The sequence below is a fragment of the Panthera pardus genome, unplaced genomic scaffold (genome assembly GCF_024362965.1).
Source record: "Panthera pardus isolate Hobbes unplaced genomic scaffold, ASM2436296v1 HiC_scaffold_25, whole genome shotgun sequence".
NCBI lineage: Eukaryota > Metazoa > Chordata > Mammalia > Carnivora > Felidae > Panthera > Panthera pardus.
Genome location: NW_026526821.1, coordinates 82,019,307 through 82,035,788, shown reverse-complemented (window position 1 = coordinate 82,035,788; position 16,482 = coordinate 82,019,307). Strand labels below are relative to the sequence as shown.

Here is a 16,482-nt window from a genome sequence, read left to right as displayed (position 1 = left end):
ACTAAATTTGATTCCCCGTGCACTGGCAGAAGAGCTCCCTCTAGGCAAAGCCTCTTGAACGTGGAGTTTACCTTCACACACTGCACGAGTGATTCTTTTCCGGGCTCTCCTTTCCCAGGAGGCTGCCCTGCAGCATCTAGGTCTAAGAACGCATGCCGATCCCACACAGCTGGCAAAGAAGAGTGTGCTCTCAGGGGTCCAGAGGAGACTCCCAGGGCCTGGCTGTTCCCCAGACCGCCTTCCCCTGCAGAGCCCCTTGCATGGATGAAGGAGCAGAGCAAACGGTGGTTCTGGCCCTCAGGGCCCCTGGACCCTCTGAGGGCAGCCTCAGAAGGAAGCTGGCTTTGGCTAGAGTCCGACGGGAGGGAAGCTGGCCCATCGCTGTCTGACACGTCGAGGGAGGTCTGCCCTTCGGCAGCCCCCGTGGGCAGGGTTACCAAGGTGGGGATGGAACCTAGATGTGAAACTAAACTAGAAACCTGCGTCAGCCGAGCGGGCAGGGCGAGATACTCGTCATCACTTTCCACCTCCTCTTCTGGTTTCCATCCAGATTCTGTGCAGGCAGGGTGCCAGACACCCTGGCTGGCTCCCTTCTCTCTCTCTGTCCTGGGCAAGGGCCACCCTCTCTCCCATGTCCTCCGCTGGGGAGAGCCCGCCTCAGGGTGCTTGCCCATGGGTAGCCAGTCCTTCGCACCCCTCGGGGCTGGCTCTCTGCTCTCCCAAGGAGCATCCCTACCGCCCGGGGCTCTGGGGGTAGATGTGAGCTGGTTACAAGACGCCAACCCCACACTGCCCTGCTTCTGGGGTATGCCAGAGGACCACCGCCTAAGGCTTGGCTCTCCGGGCCTAGAGAATGGCAGGGCAGAGGCCTCTGCTGATGGGCAATTCTGGGAGCCATTAGTGGGTGACTTCAGGGTGCTCGCGGGGGAAACAGAAAAGCTATCCAGGTCTACACCTGAGTCCTGTAGCACAGGGTCAGCCAGCACGTGGCTGTCAAGGTGCTTTGGGAGGTGAGGCTTGGGCCTGAGTGGGTAAGTATAGTCCAGCAGGTCTTCATACTCTTTATTCGGGTTCCAGAGTGGGGAGTGGCGGTCGGGGGAAGGAGGTAAGGAGTCTGGAAGCACACAGGCCCAGTACTCGGCCTGGAAGGAGAGGCGCCTCTTGCCCAGCCCAGGAGCATCAACCCCAGAGGACGCAGGCTGTGGTGACCACTGGAGCCGTGGCACTGACCCCACAGAGGGGGCTGAGTGGGGCATGGCCAGCTCCAGGGAGGATGAGACCTTGGCAATGGAGCAACTCTGAGGTTCCGCCTTCTCCTGGTGACCCTGGAGACTGCTGCCCGGGGAGGAGGCAGAGACGCTGCGGCTGGAGAACTGAGGAACAGCCGTCCCTTGGCTCACCACAGACCTCCATCTTGTCGGGAAAGGGAAACCTGAGCTGTGAGGCTGCTGGCTGAGGTCCAGAGCCCGTGGCGACTCAACTGGGGACGGGTCATCTTCGGTATCAGCATCATGTCCTGAGCAGAGACCTGTGGCTCTGGGAACAGTAAGAGTCTGAGGTAGCTCCTCCGAGGCAGAAAGCCTGGTCTCCTCCATCTGTAATGACAGAGGGAAGAAAAAGCAGTCAAGTAAAAGCAAAGCAAACCAAATTTCGTTCTTAAAGGACAACTTTGGAATGTTCCTTGGGGGCCTAGACGATATTCAGGAAAGGTCTTGAAATTAGAGTCTGCTATCCGATGCAAGAACCGGACAGCGTGCGGCTAGTTTCCGGCACGGAAACTCTGCGTGCTCCGGGAAGCAGACTGCCCTCCCCAAACCGATCTCGCCCTCTGGCCTCCATGCAAGCAGAGAGCAGGTGCAACTCCGACAGCTCTGTCGTGCTACAGAGCCCGCCACCTAACTTCTGAGAAGCGCATCCCGGGCAGAAGAAACCTCTGACTGTGTGAAGGAAACACATCCAAACCAACGGGCAGGGATCCACCAGGCCACACCCTGCTCCGCTCACACCTGCGGGAACTGAACGCTGGCAAAGCGAGTCACGCGTTTCAGCCTCTTCCCTCTGAGTTTTTAATCTGCTCAGTGAAGAACCTGCCCCGGGGGAGGCGGGATAGCACACCGGTTAAAGGCGTGGGCTTTGGAACCAGACAGACTCGATGCCAACCCCTAACTTCCACCTTCCAGATGTATGACTTTGGGCCTCACTTCCCTCATCTGTAAAACGGGGATGGTAACGGTACCACTTCCTCAGGACACGAGGATGAAAGGAGCTCACATGTGAAAAGCACAGGGTAAGAGCTCAACAAACAACAGGTACTACAACAAGCAGCCCATTTTTAGTAAGCTCACAAAATAGCCCATTTCTATGTTTGCTTATGTGCTTCCTGCCTCACTGAATCTCTCACGGGTGCCCTGAACGTCCCACCACCCCTGGTTCCCAGGCAGATGGGTCCAGTTTCTGTTTTCTCCCAGACAGGCATACTCAGAGCATCCTCACAGGACAGAACTGCATGGGGGCAGTATTCAGCAGCCGAGGCCAGAGTGATACTAACAAGATCAAAGCCATTCTGTGGAAGGCCTTGGCAAGCAGAACATAATAGGATGCCAGAGCCGGAAGGGACAGATCATTCAGGTCACCTTCCCAAGGCCCTCACCTTTCTGAGGGCCTGAAAGACTTGGTGATACGTCTGAGGTCACAGAGTCAAGGAGGACTCCTTGATCCATGTGACTCGTACTAGGCAAGGCTTCCCTGCAGTCAGGGAGGCGCAAGAAATTCTTTCCCAAGGACGGTGCCGCCTACTACGGGGGCTCCAAGCCTCTGCCAGGTTCCTTGGGTCCCAGGGGATCTAGTCTCGGAGCCCACAGCCCTGGACCCAAGTCTCCTCAGGGCTCCCCCTGAAGACTTCAGATCACCAAGTCAGAAACAAGACACGGCCCCGTGGTCTAGCCCTCTGGGCAACAGATCTTGGCCATAGCATCCCCAGTCTTCACAAGGTCACCAGTCACACTTTTGAGGAACAGGAGACACTGTGGACAGAGTCCCCAGGGCCCAACTCTCCAGGTGAGCCTGTAAATCAGAAATCATCACACCCAGACTCCCTTAAGTCCCCACCTTGTACAGAAGCTGGGAAAGCAGGTAAGAGGGTGAGAAGAATGCTAGAACATACTGCCAAATGACCACATTAGTTAAATCTAAAGTCCCATTTGCCTTATCACCTACCTGGCTTTCCACAGAGTGCAAAAGGTCTCCAGTCCCCGGGCCAGCAGAAGGAAGCAGGCAACCAAGAGCAGGCTGAGATCTACCAGCTACTGGCTCCCTTCTGGTGTTGTTGGCCTGTGGCTGGTAGGCTCCAGAGGGGCTGGGGCCAGCCCTGTCACAGCAGGCAGGGGCAGGTAGCCTCTCTGTTCCCCACACCGGGGATGCAAGCCCTCCCTCAGCTTCCAGGTGTGGTGGCTGCTCCTGCTCCCTGCTCGTGAGCCCTGGGGTGTCCACTTCCTGCTCCCTGCAGCTCCACTGCCCATAGGACAGGGCCTTGGTGTCTGCGGGGGCCTCCACCTCCGCCTTTTCTTCTCCCAAAGCCATTGAGATGTCACTAGGTCAGTGTTCCCCTGAGGCCTTCAGCTCTCTACAAAATGGGAAAGAAAAAAAAAAAAAAGATGTATTTTCTGCATCTGTGTCCAGGAAACCTTGCTTTTTAATGATTAAGACAGACATTTGCACAGTGAAGGAAACCACCAACAAAAAGAAAAGGTAACCTACTGAATGGGAGAAGATATTTGCAAATCGTGTATCCTATAAGGGTTTAATATCCAAATATATAAAGAACTCATACAGCTCAATACCAAAAAACCAAATGATGTGATTTAAAAAATGGGTAGAGGACCTGAATAGAGATTTTTCCAAAAAAGACACAGATGGTAAATGGACTCATGAAAAGATGCTCAACATCACTAATCAGAGAAATGCACAGCAAAACCGCCATGACAGGGCAGCCTGGGTGGCTCAGTCAGTTAAGCATCTGGCTTGATTTCGGCTCAGGTCATGATCTCATGGTTCCTGAGATGGAGCCCCCTGTTGGGCTCTGCATGGACACCAAGGAGCCTGCTAGGGATCCTCTCTCTCCTTCTCAAAATAAATAAACAAAACATTTAAAAAAAAAACAAAAAACAACCATGACACATCACCTCACACCAGTCAGAACAGCTAGAACAAAAAGGACAAGAAATAACAAGTGTTGGCAACAAGGTGAAGAAAAGGGAACCCTTGTGCAGTGTATGTAAATTATTGAAACTGGGGCAGCCACTGGGGAAAACAGTATGGAGGCTCCTCAAAAAACTAAAAATAGAAGTACTAGATGACCCAGTTATTCCACTTCTGGATATTTACTGAGGAAAACTGAAAACATTAATTTGAAAAGATGCATGCACCCCCATGTTTATTGCAGCATTACACGGAAACAACTTAAGTGTCCATCCATAGTGAATGGACAGAGAAGATATGGTGCATACATACAATGGAATATTACCAAGAATATTCAGCCATAAACAAAGAATGAGACTGTGCCATTTATGACAACATGGATGGACCTAGAGGGTATTATGCTAAGTGAAAGAACTCAGAGAAAGACAAATACCATATGTTTTCATTTATATGTGGAGTCTAAAAAACAAAACAACAACAAAAAGAAACAGACTCATAAATATAGAGAACTAGTGGCGGCCAGAGAGGCGGCGGGTGGGGTTGATGGGTGAAATAGATAAAGGGGATTAAGAAGTACAGACTTCCAGTCATAAAGTAAGTAAGTCACAGGGATGAAAAGCACAGCATAGGGAATATAGTCTATAATATTGTAATATAATCTATATACTGAAATAATGTTGTATGGTGACCATACTTATCCACTTATTGTGGTAAGCATTTTGTTAAGTATACAATTGTTGAATCACTATGTTGTACACCTAAAACTAATATGTCAACTATATTTCATTAAAAAAAGAAAATTAAGGACAACCTCTTTCCTCCCTCCCTCTCTCCCTGTTTTGGCCAAAGAAAAGAAAGAACAAATGGTGTCTATTTCCTCTGAAGAGAACACAGGTCTGGCTTTTCCTTGGCCCCAGAGCCTTCCAAAGGGGATGCAGGAGCAAACCATTTTGTCCTCTGCTTTTATATGGCCTGTACCAGCCCCAGCACCAGGTGCCCAGGAGGGTCAATACAGGTCCAAATCAGAGACCAGGCTTAAATCCACATTTTCGTCCCCGTCCCTTTGGCCTAGTGCCACTGGGGTAAGGGGCCCGGCCTGGGCCCTCCCTGGGCCAGCCCCACGACAGTTCTTTTGCTGCAATACTCCCATCAGCAGGCAGCTCTGGCCTGGCTCTGACCGCTCTGCCGTAGGGAACAGCAAGTCAGGGCAGGCTCGGGGCTTGGCTGAGCCCAGGGTCTTCATACAGTGCCTGCTTTTGCCTGGCAGAGGAGGCAGGACCCTCTCTCAAAGCACAGAAACCACATCCCAGGCGGTGGAGCAGGTAGCGATTTATTCCTGCCAGAGAGAGAGCAAGCAGCAGCTCTTCTCCCACCAGCTCGGGTTATGATTAACTCGCACTGAGGGAAATCCAGGTGGGTGACAGTGGTAATGGCCACAAAGCATGCATGCATATGACAGTGAGAGCCCTGGGCCGGCTGGCGGGCAGGCAGGTAAGGGACAACCTGGGCGAGCACTCACGGAGGGAAGACGGAACAATCTGGGAGCTGAAAGTGAAATAGGCCTGTTCCAGTAAGAGCTTCAGGGATTACAGACAGAGACTAGCTCCCCTCAGCCTAACAGTATACGCAACAACTGCCCCTGGGGGCACCGGTGGACGGGGCCAGGCCAAAAAGCTGGAAGGAGGGAACGACTCCCAGAAGATTTGGAAGGGGAACAAGGGAAGCAAAAGTGCCCAGGATTTTGGCGGTCACCTGGAATGCACTGGGCGAACCTCAAAGCTAGAACCTGGACAAAAATAGCCTTGTTTCCTCAGAGACCAGGAGAAGCAGTGATAGCAAGAGGAGGTGCCAGGAGGAGCGGGGAAGGCGGAGGCTGAAGACTGGGGCTCATCCTGCTCAGCTTGCACACCGGGGAAACCAGGCGGGGCACAGTTATGTCTTCAGAACACCCCGCCCGGTACTGGAAAAGGGTCCTACTCTGCTTGCCTGGGCACACGAGGCTCCAGACCCATTCGGAGGTGACTCTAAAGCAGAGCACACAATTCACATTGACTCTCTTCTCACAACCGCTGCATGGGGCAGAACAATTTTTTTGACAGGTAATCTGTGGATGAAATATAAAATGCACTGCAGATATAAGTCTCCTTCTGTCCTTGTCCCCATTCCTCACTGTAACAAGCTCCTGCATGATGCAGGGCATTAAGACACTGCCTGGCACACGGAATGTGCTGTGGGTCAGCTGGTGCCAACAGTGTCATGGGGGGAGTGTAGGGCACAGAATCAGTGTAACAAGTCACCTTACAGGCAACAAAGGAGTCCAACAGAGAGAGAAAAAGCAGCCAATTTCTCATATAACTCAAGCAAAATATTTACTACTAGATACTCCCATAAAAACAGGTAAACAGTCTCATTGATTCTGTACATAGGTCTCTCACTGAGCTCTTGATGTACATGCAAACACAACAATCTATTTCACCCTTCTCCCTCTTTTCATAAAAGTAGCACTGTACAGGACACCCTGTTCAGAACGCTTTCTTTCCTTTTTTCCCTCTAAAACACACACACACACACACACACACACACACACACACACACACACACACAGTATCTTGGACATCTGTTCTCAACAATACCCAGAGAGCTTCCTCTTTCTTTTACGTCACTGCCCAGTACCATAGTCCACCTTAAAAGTGTCACTGTCCCTTTATCTGTGAATACTGGGATTATTTCCAATCTTTCCTTATTACAACCCATGCATCAACGAACAACTGACCAAACAGAACCATCAAGGGCACACATCTCTTGCATGCATGCTAGCACGTGCACAGCAGAAACATCCAGAAGAAAAGCTGCTGAGGTGAAGGGTACCTGCACATACCTCAGCATACGTTACCAAGTGGCCCTCTAAGGCATGGCATCAATTTATACCCCAACCAGCAGCATGCCAGAGTGAGTTTCCCACGGGAGGCAGGTCCTCTTATCTTCCCTCACAGAGGGGGAGACCAAGGCTCAGAGAGATTTAAATCCAGGACTGTGTGACTCCAGAACCCAAGCTCTTTCTGAACCATCAAAGGCAACAAGTTACAAAGCAGAAAAGTACATGAAGGAGGGAAGAGAATGACAGGACAAAGAGATGAGTGACCAAGTCCTGTTGCAACATGTTCATGGAGCCACATCCTCACCTTGTGGCTAGTTAAAAAACTACACATGAAGCTGTTGACAGGCAAATTCTGTTTTCACAACTAGAGAAATACGTGGAGACCATGAACTGGGAAAATCTAACCTGTAACCCCCAACTTCTACTGTTGCTCCATTCCTAGAAACTCTCTCAATGGCTAGAGTCAGGCCTGATGGGTGGCTAATTCTCCCTCCACCAAAAGGGTGTGGTCTTGCAACGAGGGCTGAAATAAGATGATGCTGGGGCAAAAAAAGGGTGCAAATGATCGGTCTTTGTTTTGATGATGTAGTTTTAATTTGTCCTGTCTGGACCTCATTATTCAAAAAGAAGCTATCCATTTATTCTGGGGGGTTGGGAGTGGTGAGCTAGAATTATAAGCTACTTAGAAGACACCCTAGGTAACTTTCAAGTGTACAGACAAACCTGAACTAGGTTAACACTGTCGCCAGAGGCCCTTGAGCAACCAGGTAAGATGGTCTGAGACTGAATGATTTTCATGGAAACAGTACTGCATAAAAGGCAGGTTTATTTCCTCAGTCTGGATAAACAGTCTTTTCCTAATCTTACTTATTAATCTGCCTACCAAATCATGCTCTCCCCTTGGCTCCACAAGTTATGAGGAGACAGATACATGTGAAAGAAAAGATTTCAAAGTCTGTAATAGTGCATTTCAAGTTGTATATAAGATGCTACAGAATACAAAAGTAGAAGTCAACCGGGATAGAAATAATCAGGGAAAACTGAAAGTGATGACTGTTGGAAGCAAAGGCATTTTTAAAACATCAAACATGATGAAGTGGCCTAGAAAATGCACAAGTTTTAGATTTCTGAGCCTCAACTCCATCCACGCTTGCCAGGTGGGCAGCTGTAATACTGCATGAAGGTCCAGCCCTCATTTCTATAGCTTCATTACACATCATTTCTTCTAACTTTCTGGGGTGAGGACGGAGGTAGGGGTTCCACTTAGACACTTCCAATGAGAAGCAGCTTAACTCCTTTTCAAAGCACCCATTTCAAAGACCATTTCAAAATGGTCTGCTCTGGACCATGAATATGACTTGTGGTGTTGAACCAACACTGTCTCCCAGGTCAACAGCTTTACAAAACCTACTACTTACTCTGTGGGGGGCCTCCTTGCTCAGAGATAACGTATCTTACAGAGTTCCTGCGAGCTAGCCGGCCTCCTCCCTACCAGGGAAGAACCACAAGGTCGGAATGAGTGCCTGGAGCCCTCGGAGCATAGACAACGAACAATGAATTCAACCCTCCATCTGAAAAATCTGTACGTCCCAGAACTGCCCTGTCCTTGGCCAAACCAAGAGACAAACCACATAAGCTTCAGGATAGTGTAGCAACCACCTGGACTCTATTAAAATTCTTCATTAGTCTCCGGCAGAGGCCATATGACCTACCAGATATATATAATTAGGAGTGATGTAGGCTTGGCATCCGCTTGCCCTACAGTAAAAATACGCTCATACGTCACGTATGTGGCAACGCTGACTCTGTAAGCCTGGACATCTGACCCTTCTCGTGCAGCCCTGTCACAGCTGCCAGGCCTTCCTCCCACTCACTCCCATCCAGGATGGACAAAGGAGGGCTGGGAATTAGGGGGAGGGATGATGCCCCTCTCTTAACTAAACCATTCTGAGAGAGGAATGGTCAACCAGGGATCAATCCTCCTCCAATCAAAAAAGGACTACCTGCCAAAAAAAAAAAAAAAAAAAGACTATCTCCAGGACTCATTAAATCACAACCTCCCTCTGAGATAATCTGATTTATACCAACTTTGCCAGGGAAGCTGTGTACAGGCAAGGCCCATCTCTGTACCCAAGCACACAGCCAGCCACCTGTACCAGCCACGCAGACTACGTATTACTTGACAGAGCAAGCCCTACCAGTTTAGGGGCCAAAGGCTTCAAACTCCTTGTGTTTTCACAGGAGACCACAGGTATAGGCGGCAAATGCCATGCACACATTGCGGCAGAATCTGGCCAGAGAACCAGACAAAGAGGCTCTTAGTACTATTGCTCTTTCCCTAAAAACATAAAACTGCCCACAAGGAACAGGGGAGGGGGCAAGGTAGGATCCAACATCGTCAGGTTGCTGGAAAGCTTCTGGGGGAACTAATTTATGGGAGAAAGAAGCTTAAAGGCAGAAGCCAATCCAGGCGTGGGAAGCACCATGTTGGGGGTAAATATATATGTGGGGGAGGCCAACAAAAGGGACAGTCACAAGAGGCCAGGGCCTGCCTCAGAGCGGGGTGGGTGCCAGGAATGCTGTGGCTTTGAGCCACAGGTTTGAGACTGGGAGGTCAACAGCCAAGAGCAACCGCCATTCTACCTGCTCCTTCCCTGGCTGCTGAAGACCCCAAGTCCCTTAGTCCTCCACACCGACCCTGTCTTTCCCTGTGGGGCAGGTCACCCTGAGCGTCGCGTCCACCTCCTTTGAAGGTTCAAGCCAAGTGAAAAGGAAGAAGAGGTTCAAAGCTATGGAGGGTAAACGTGTTTCCCGTGATTGGTAATGGGCTGATGCCATCCTCAGGATGCTCGGGCACCAGCAGCCCCTTTCTTTTTCCTCCTAGGGCGACTTCCCTCTGTTCTGCTTAGAGTTAGAGACAGTCCTCCAGGGCCTGAGGAGGAGCCACTGGCTCCCTCTAAATCAATTTGGTGGGAGGGCTGTGGCCAGGCTGCTCCCCTCACTTTCTCACTCGCTCACTCACAGGCTGACTGGGACCACCAGATAGCCGTGCAGCAAGGCCAGTCTTCTAACTCATCAAGCAGGTCTTCAGAAGGCCTCAAAAGAGATGCAACTACCACACCTACAAGGAGCTTGGCTGAGCTCCCAGCCTCCTGTCCACTGGAACGCAAGCTCTCTGGCCTCCTCTGCAAACTGTCCCCATCCAACAAAACTCAAAAAAACTACAAGGATGTGGAGGACTCAACATGTTAACAACCGTATCCTCTATTCCCACCATAGAGCAGGCAGAAAACCAGCTTTCCTGTAACAAAAATCTCTCCTGCTGTCTAAGGAAGCTGGCCCTGGCATACAGGGTTGCAGCTCCAGAGGCCACTGCTTTTACTGTCCTGGGCATTTTCTGTGAGGTAGTCAGGTCACATGTATGAAGACTGATAACAATGTCACTCACTGTACCAAAGGATCCTCTTTTGGAGAAACCACTGGAGAATTCTCTGGTCTCAGTAACAAAAACAACTGTTTCACTGAACAGCCAGTTTGTTTTCACTTCATAGGTATTGGCAAAACTGATAAAATTTTCCTCTTTGCATTGACTACTAGGAAGCTCAGGGCCAAATCTGCAATCCTCCTCAAGCAAAAAGCTTAGGACAGAAAGGCACTCACCTTTTATACTATTCTCACCCCTGACTTCCTCCTACTTTTCTTTCAACCTATCTGCCTCAATTACTTTTATTGAAAAATCTTGTTATACTGAAAGTACCTTGGAATGACTTCTCGAATCATTTTTTGGAACAAAATATATCAACTGTTAATTGATATATTAATTATCAATTAATTAATTGATTATTAATTAATCAATTACTAACTAATTACTAACTCTGGTTAGTAGAGTTAGTACTACTAACTAACGCCTGGGGCGCCTGGGTGGCTCAATCGATTGGGCATCCTCCAACTCTTGATTTTGGCTCAGGTCATGATCTCACAGTTGTGAGTTAGAGCTCAGGCTCCACACCGAGTGTGGAGCTTGCTTGAGATTCTTTGTCTCCCTCTGCCTCCTCCCCCACTTGCATGCTCTAAAATAAAAATAAATAAATAAAGTCAAAAATTAAAATAGAATTGTTAAAAATAGAATAACATAATAGGAAAAAAAAAGATCGTAAATCCAAACCCATAAGGAAACATAATCTGTTTTTAGCAACACTTCTAAAAACCAAATGCAAGTACTTATGTTAGTACCTTTCTACAAAGTGTGGTCTGCAGACGAGCAGTATGTGCATCACCTCAGAGCTTGTTGGGAATGTAGATGTTAAAGTTCCACCCCAGAGTCTTGGAATCAGAATTTGCATTTGAGCAAGATCTCAAGCGATTAGTAATGTTTCAGGAGCACCAGGTTAATCAGTAAGCCTGTTTCAGCAGGCTGGAAAGGAACCACTACAGTGGCTTTGTAACCATTCACTGAGTGCTTCTCTCTTTTTTTTTTTTTTTTAAGGCTTTATTTTCAAGTAATCTCTACACCAAATGTGGGGCTCGAACTTACAACCCCAAGATCGAGAGTTGCATGCTCTACTGACTGAGCCAACGAGGTGCCCCAGTGATTGCCTATCTTATGCCAGGTACACTTGGGAAGGAAATTTATGATCCATGTCCTTAAAGTCTTTGCAATAGGACACTAGAAAAAGTTCACATCTGTGGCAGGTTTTTAATATAATAGCTAATTATAAGTATGTTACAGCTGGAAAGGCATATGCAGAAAGAACCGTATTCCCTAGAAAAGATTCAAGATTCATTATGCCTACATTAAAAACAGAATCAGAGACCAGAATTCTCCTGTGATAGTTACAAGTGAAAAAGAGACAGCATTTGTCTTGATGACTCCAAATAATTTAAGAGAAATCAACACAGTTCAAGGGGACCTCCAGCTGAAAGGAAATGTACAACTTGGCCTGCTTCCTGCCCCCAGAAGGTGGTACAGGAAAACCTGGAAGTGAGGCAATAGCCCCTAGGGGTTGTATCTGCCACCTCTAGGTCTGGCAAACAGGTCTAAAGCCAATGAGAAGGCTTCTTCCACTTTTCACAGTGTTTGTGAACAACTTCAAAGACAGGAGACAGTTTCTTCATGTGAACAAAGTTCTAAGAAAAGAAGCCACCCCAAGTCCATCTCCACAAGCTCTGCCATTCTGGCTGAAGCAATCATCCTGAAGATTTCCTGTTAGCCACAACAGGCCCCATCTGTTTTACTCCTCTGCTCTTACAGGACCATTCTGGGTATCAGACCACATTAAGAGTATATCAGCTCCTACTGCAGTACTTGGCCAAGTTATTATCTGGCACTTCATCAATCAATAGTGGGTGGTAAGGCTCTAAATGAATAACAGTCTCCTATGGAATACTTTTGCTATGGGGGGAAAATCACGAAAGGCTTAAGGACTTTTTAAAATCAAGCCACAGATAAGGACTAAAAGGCAGAGAGACCCTGAAGGGTCAAGTACTATATAGATACTTAATTCTAGTAAATCTATTGAAGTATCTGTTTATTTTTATCCTAACAACTGCTAACTGCTCCTGAACGTTTTCTTTGAGCCATGAACTATGCTAAGCACTTTATATCAATATCTTTTTTTTTTTTTTTTTTGGTACTAGTTTTTGAGAGAGAGAGGGAAGAGCACAGGAACCCTGGGAGGGGCAGAGGGAAAGAGAGAATATTAAGCAGGCTCCACACTCACTGTGGAGCCCTAGGCACAGCTCGACCAAGGGCCCTGGGATCATGACCTGGGCTGAAACCAAGAGTTGGACGCTCAACCAACTGAGCCACCCAGGCACCCCTATGTCAATATCTTATTTAATCCTCAGAACCCATGGAGCAGGTACTATTATAACTCCTATCTTACAGATAAGGAAGCTGAGGCACAGAGAAGTTAAATAATGTATCCAGAGTTAGTAACTTGGCAGATAAAGCCTGATTTGACTTAAGAGAGCCAGAAGTCAACAGCTTCCCTAACCAGTAATAATAACTGGTCCAACAAATTAAAGGAATGAAAATTTTTGCTTTGCCAACTTTTGGCTACACTGCTGTTTTTCTGTTTTCTTTTGGCTTCGTCCACTGAGTGCCTTCTCTGTTCCAAGCACTGTGCGAGGAGCTGAGGAAACCACACAACTTGACGCTTGTAAAAAAAAAGAGGCAATAGAAGGTAGCCTAAAGGAACAAGAGATTATTAGCTGTGGGGTGGGGAAGAGCTTTAAAAGCTTTTCAGAAGAGGTGAAACGGAGTTCTTTGCTCTTTTCAGTACTGAGTGGTCTAGCATTGACCCAGGTGATGGAGGCAACAGGATGAGAAGTGGTGACCTGTACTTCTTTTAACCAAACCCTAGGCAAACTGATCTAGTACATTTTGCCTGGCATTTTAACAACATCCTTCCCACCCTAGATCTGGGAGCTGTTAGGGTATTTATGAATACAGCGTATCGTGCAGGCCCCACTCCCCACCCCCCGAGGAATTCCCAGTGAGGTCCAATCTGCTCCCGCACTGGCAGGTTTCCGCTGATTTTTATTACAAACAATACACCGAACCCAACCAAATAATTACAAAGGGCCTGAGCATGTGCCTCCAGGCTGCTGAGAACACTTCTAGTGATGACAGCCGAAAAGGGTGGCCTTTCTAGGCAAAAAAGCAAGACATTTTGCGCTTTCCCCCTCGGCAGCCGGGGGCTGCTGCATTCACGGCACGAAGAAAGCATCATTCGTCTCCATCTTTCTCGTGGGAAGGGCCGTGAGCTAGTGACAGAGGGTCTCGGCGATAGCCCCGACCGGAGCAGCGCGAGCCCCTTACTCCCTGGGCCCCGGCGAGCGCACAGAGTAAACAGCACACGCCCGGGAGAGGCCGCGAGGGAAAGTGAATTCGCCCGGGGCCAACGAGACGCGCAGCTGCTCGGACCGGAGGATACGTGGACACGCGCGCCCCCTCGGCTCGGCCTCACCGAGCTCAGGCTTTTCCAACCCGGGCCTCCTGCCGCCGCGCCCCGCACCCGCCGGGCCGCCTGCAAGATGGAGGCGAAGGCAAGAGGCGCCCCTGCCCCCTGCCCCCCCCCCCCCCCCAGGGAGGCTTTGTGCCCTTCCCGGTGGGGTACTCGGGGCCCGGCGACGCGCCCAGCCCGGCCTCGCAGACCTGGAGCGACCGCTGGGCAGAGGGTCCGGGCGGGCGGGAGCTGCAGAACCCCGACCCCCGTGCGGGAAGCTGCCTACCTTGCCTCAAGCGCTTCGGACTCCCTGACCGGGCCTGCGGCGCCAGCAACACGACGCTGCGGCCCCGACGCGGGGGTCCCAGGTGGAGACCGAGGCCCTCACGCCTGAGCCCGCTACGCCCGGGGCGGGACCGAGCCCCGGCCACGCCCTTCGGGACCGCCCCTTCTCCGCGCGGAGGCATCCTTTGGCGCGTCGCGGCCAATCCCAGCCCTAAGGCTGGAGGCTCAACCAATATGCGACCTGTTCGAAAAAGAGCCCGCCCCTCGTGCCGTTCTGGCCTGTGGGAAGCCTGATTTTCGTGCAACCTTCTTCCCTCGCCTTCCGCGCTCAGGGGTCAGGTTCGCCTGTTTTGGGCGAGTCAGGTCCTGCGGGGGCATGAAGTCTTGGAGGTGTGTGGAAGGGTGCTCTTTCCCCGCGTGTAGGTCGCACCCTGAGTCACGTGTTCATTCATTCATTTTTGCGCAGGGCACGCGGCTGTGTTTCTGGAGCGCCGCCTCGGGGCGGGGCGGGGCGGGGGGGGGAGGGGGCGGTCTCAGAGTTTTTTTCTGTGCGTGTTCGCATTCGCATCTTAACACGCAGGCGTGTGACCCTGGCCCAAAAGGTGCCACCGGGCACCAGCGCGCGGGGTTGGGAGGGCAGTGTCCAGGACGAGTGGATGGGGACAGCTTCAGCAGTGAGGTGGGACCTAGGCAGGCTCGGAAAGTGTGGGAAGGGTTGGATAATGGGCCGGCAGACACTCAGAGGCTCTGGGAGCAGCCCGGTCTGATAGGAAATCGGTGATGAAGTCCGAGGGGAAGTGAGATCCTGATTGTGGAAGGCTATGATGCATCACCCTCGTCAGCAGTGAGACTTAGGAGTCTAATGACCCAGCTCTTTAGCGTCTACTGCCCAGCGGAATCCTGGGGCTTAGAGGAACTACCACCGTGGGGTAGGGAAGGGGTCACATTGTAACCCATAGACTTTTTCCTCCTTTCTGATCCTTTTGCATCAACAGCACTTTCGGCAATATGGGTTACATTGAATGCCTCACTAATTTATAAAACAGATCTGTAAATGTCTGAACCTCAGCTGTGGACAGCGTAATAAATTCCTTATCACGGAACTCCTGGGCCGCAGGCAGTTTAGGACATAAAGACTTGTTGGGTTTTCCTGAACCTGCCCTGATAGCTACAGGTTTTGTCTGAACCAAGAGTCAGGAACTTTTGACAGCAAAAGCAGAAACTAGCCTACAGATGGTTTTGTTTGGGCAGCACATTAATTTTATTTGCTTTTGGTTTTCAATAAAAATTTAAATCCCGTGAGCACCACTTGTGTATTAATGAACAGCCAGCCACTTCACACATTTGTTACCTGCTTGAAATCAGAAGGCATTTGCGTTTGTGACCCTTGGACTTCTCTGAATCTCCTAAGACTTCTGGGGGAGTCACCTAATCCCAGGGACTGAGACTCAGGTGTTTTCCAGCCAAGACACGTAGCTGGAAAGAGAACCGGGCCAAGTCCAAATAGGCAACCAGGTCAAGGACACCAAAATCCGAATGAAGGGAATGTGGAAAAAAATCACGGCCAAACGAGTAAGATCTCAAAAAGCCAAGTAAGTTATGGCTGGAGGAATTTAAGAGAAGCAGACTATGAGCAGAAAAGTACTTCAGAATTTAGCAAAAGACCAGGATAGTCCACCCACTGTGTGTCAGGTCCGAGCTTAGGTCCCCCTACCTTCATCAAGCCTCCCCTTAATTTCAAGGAGACCTGCACTGCCCCTCCTTTGAAATTTGCAGCACTTGGTGTGTGTGTACCTTTCCTATGGCCTTTATAATTTTCTACCCTGTATGGTTTACTCATCAATAAGAGGGGGTAGGATGGATGACTCCCAAGGTTCTTTTCAGCTCTGACATTTTGTAATTTTCTGTTGAGCATCTTTTGTTTTTGCTTGACAAGTAATCTTACCTTTGAGGAACCACCTGAAATCCCCTGAAAGGGGAAAAATGGATCATCACCTACAGATGTGGACTTGGGGGCAGATAAAATAATTCATGAGACTGAGCTGTCGTCTTTTGCGGAGAGGATGAGTGCCTTTGTTGTTGTTGTAGGAGAGATGGTTGCATTGGGCAGACTTAAGGATGGACTGTCATGGAGTTCCTATTGGCTACCCAGCATCTGAATATCCAATTTGG

General features: G+C 49.6%; 1 protein-coding gene across 4 annotated transcripts in view; it reads right to left on the bottom strand.

The window, feature by feature from the left end:
- Positions 1-14,455, bottom strand: part of CEP68 (centrosomal protein 68) — a 34,924-nt gene extending 20,469 nt beyond the window's left edge. For 3 of the 4 annotated variants that reach the window (XM_053890745.1, XM_053890742.1, XM_053890744.1), the window contains exons 1-3: positions 14,312-14,455; positions 3,217-3,622; positions 72-1,595 (exon numbers count right to left, since the gene is read on the bottom strand). In XM_053890745.1, the coding sequence (XP_053746720.1) occupies positions 72-1,595; positions 3,217-3,579 (1,887 nt within the window). In that variant the 5' untranslated portion in view covers positions 3,580-3,622; positions 14,312-14,455. The remainder of the gene's footprint in view (positions 1-71; positions 1,596-3,216; positions 3,623-14,311) is intronic. The other variant, XM_053890746.1, reaches the window with a different exon arrangement.
- Positions 14,456-16,482: the final 2,027 nt, after the last annotated feature.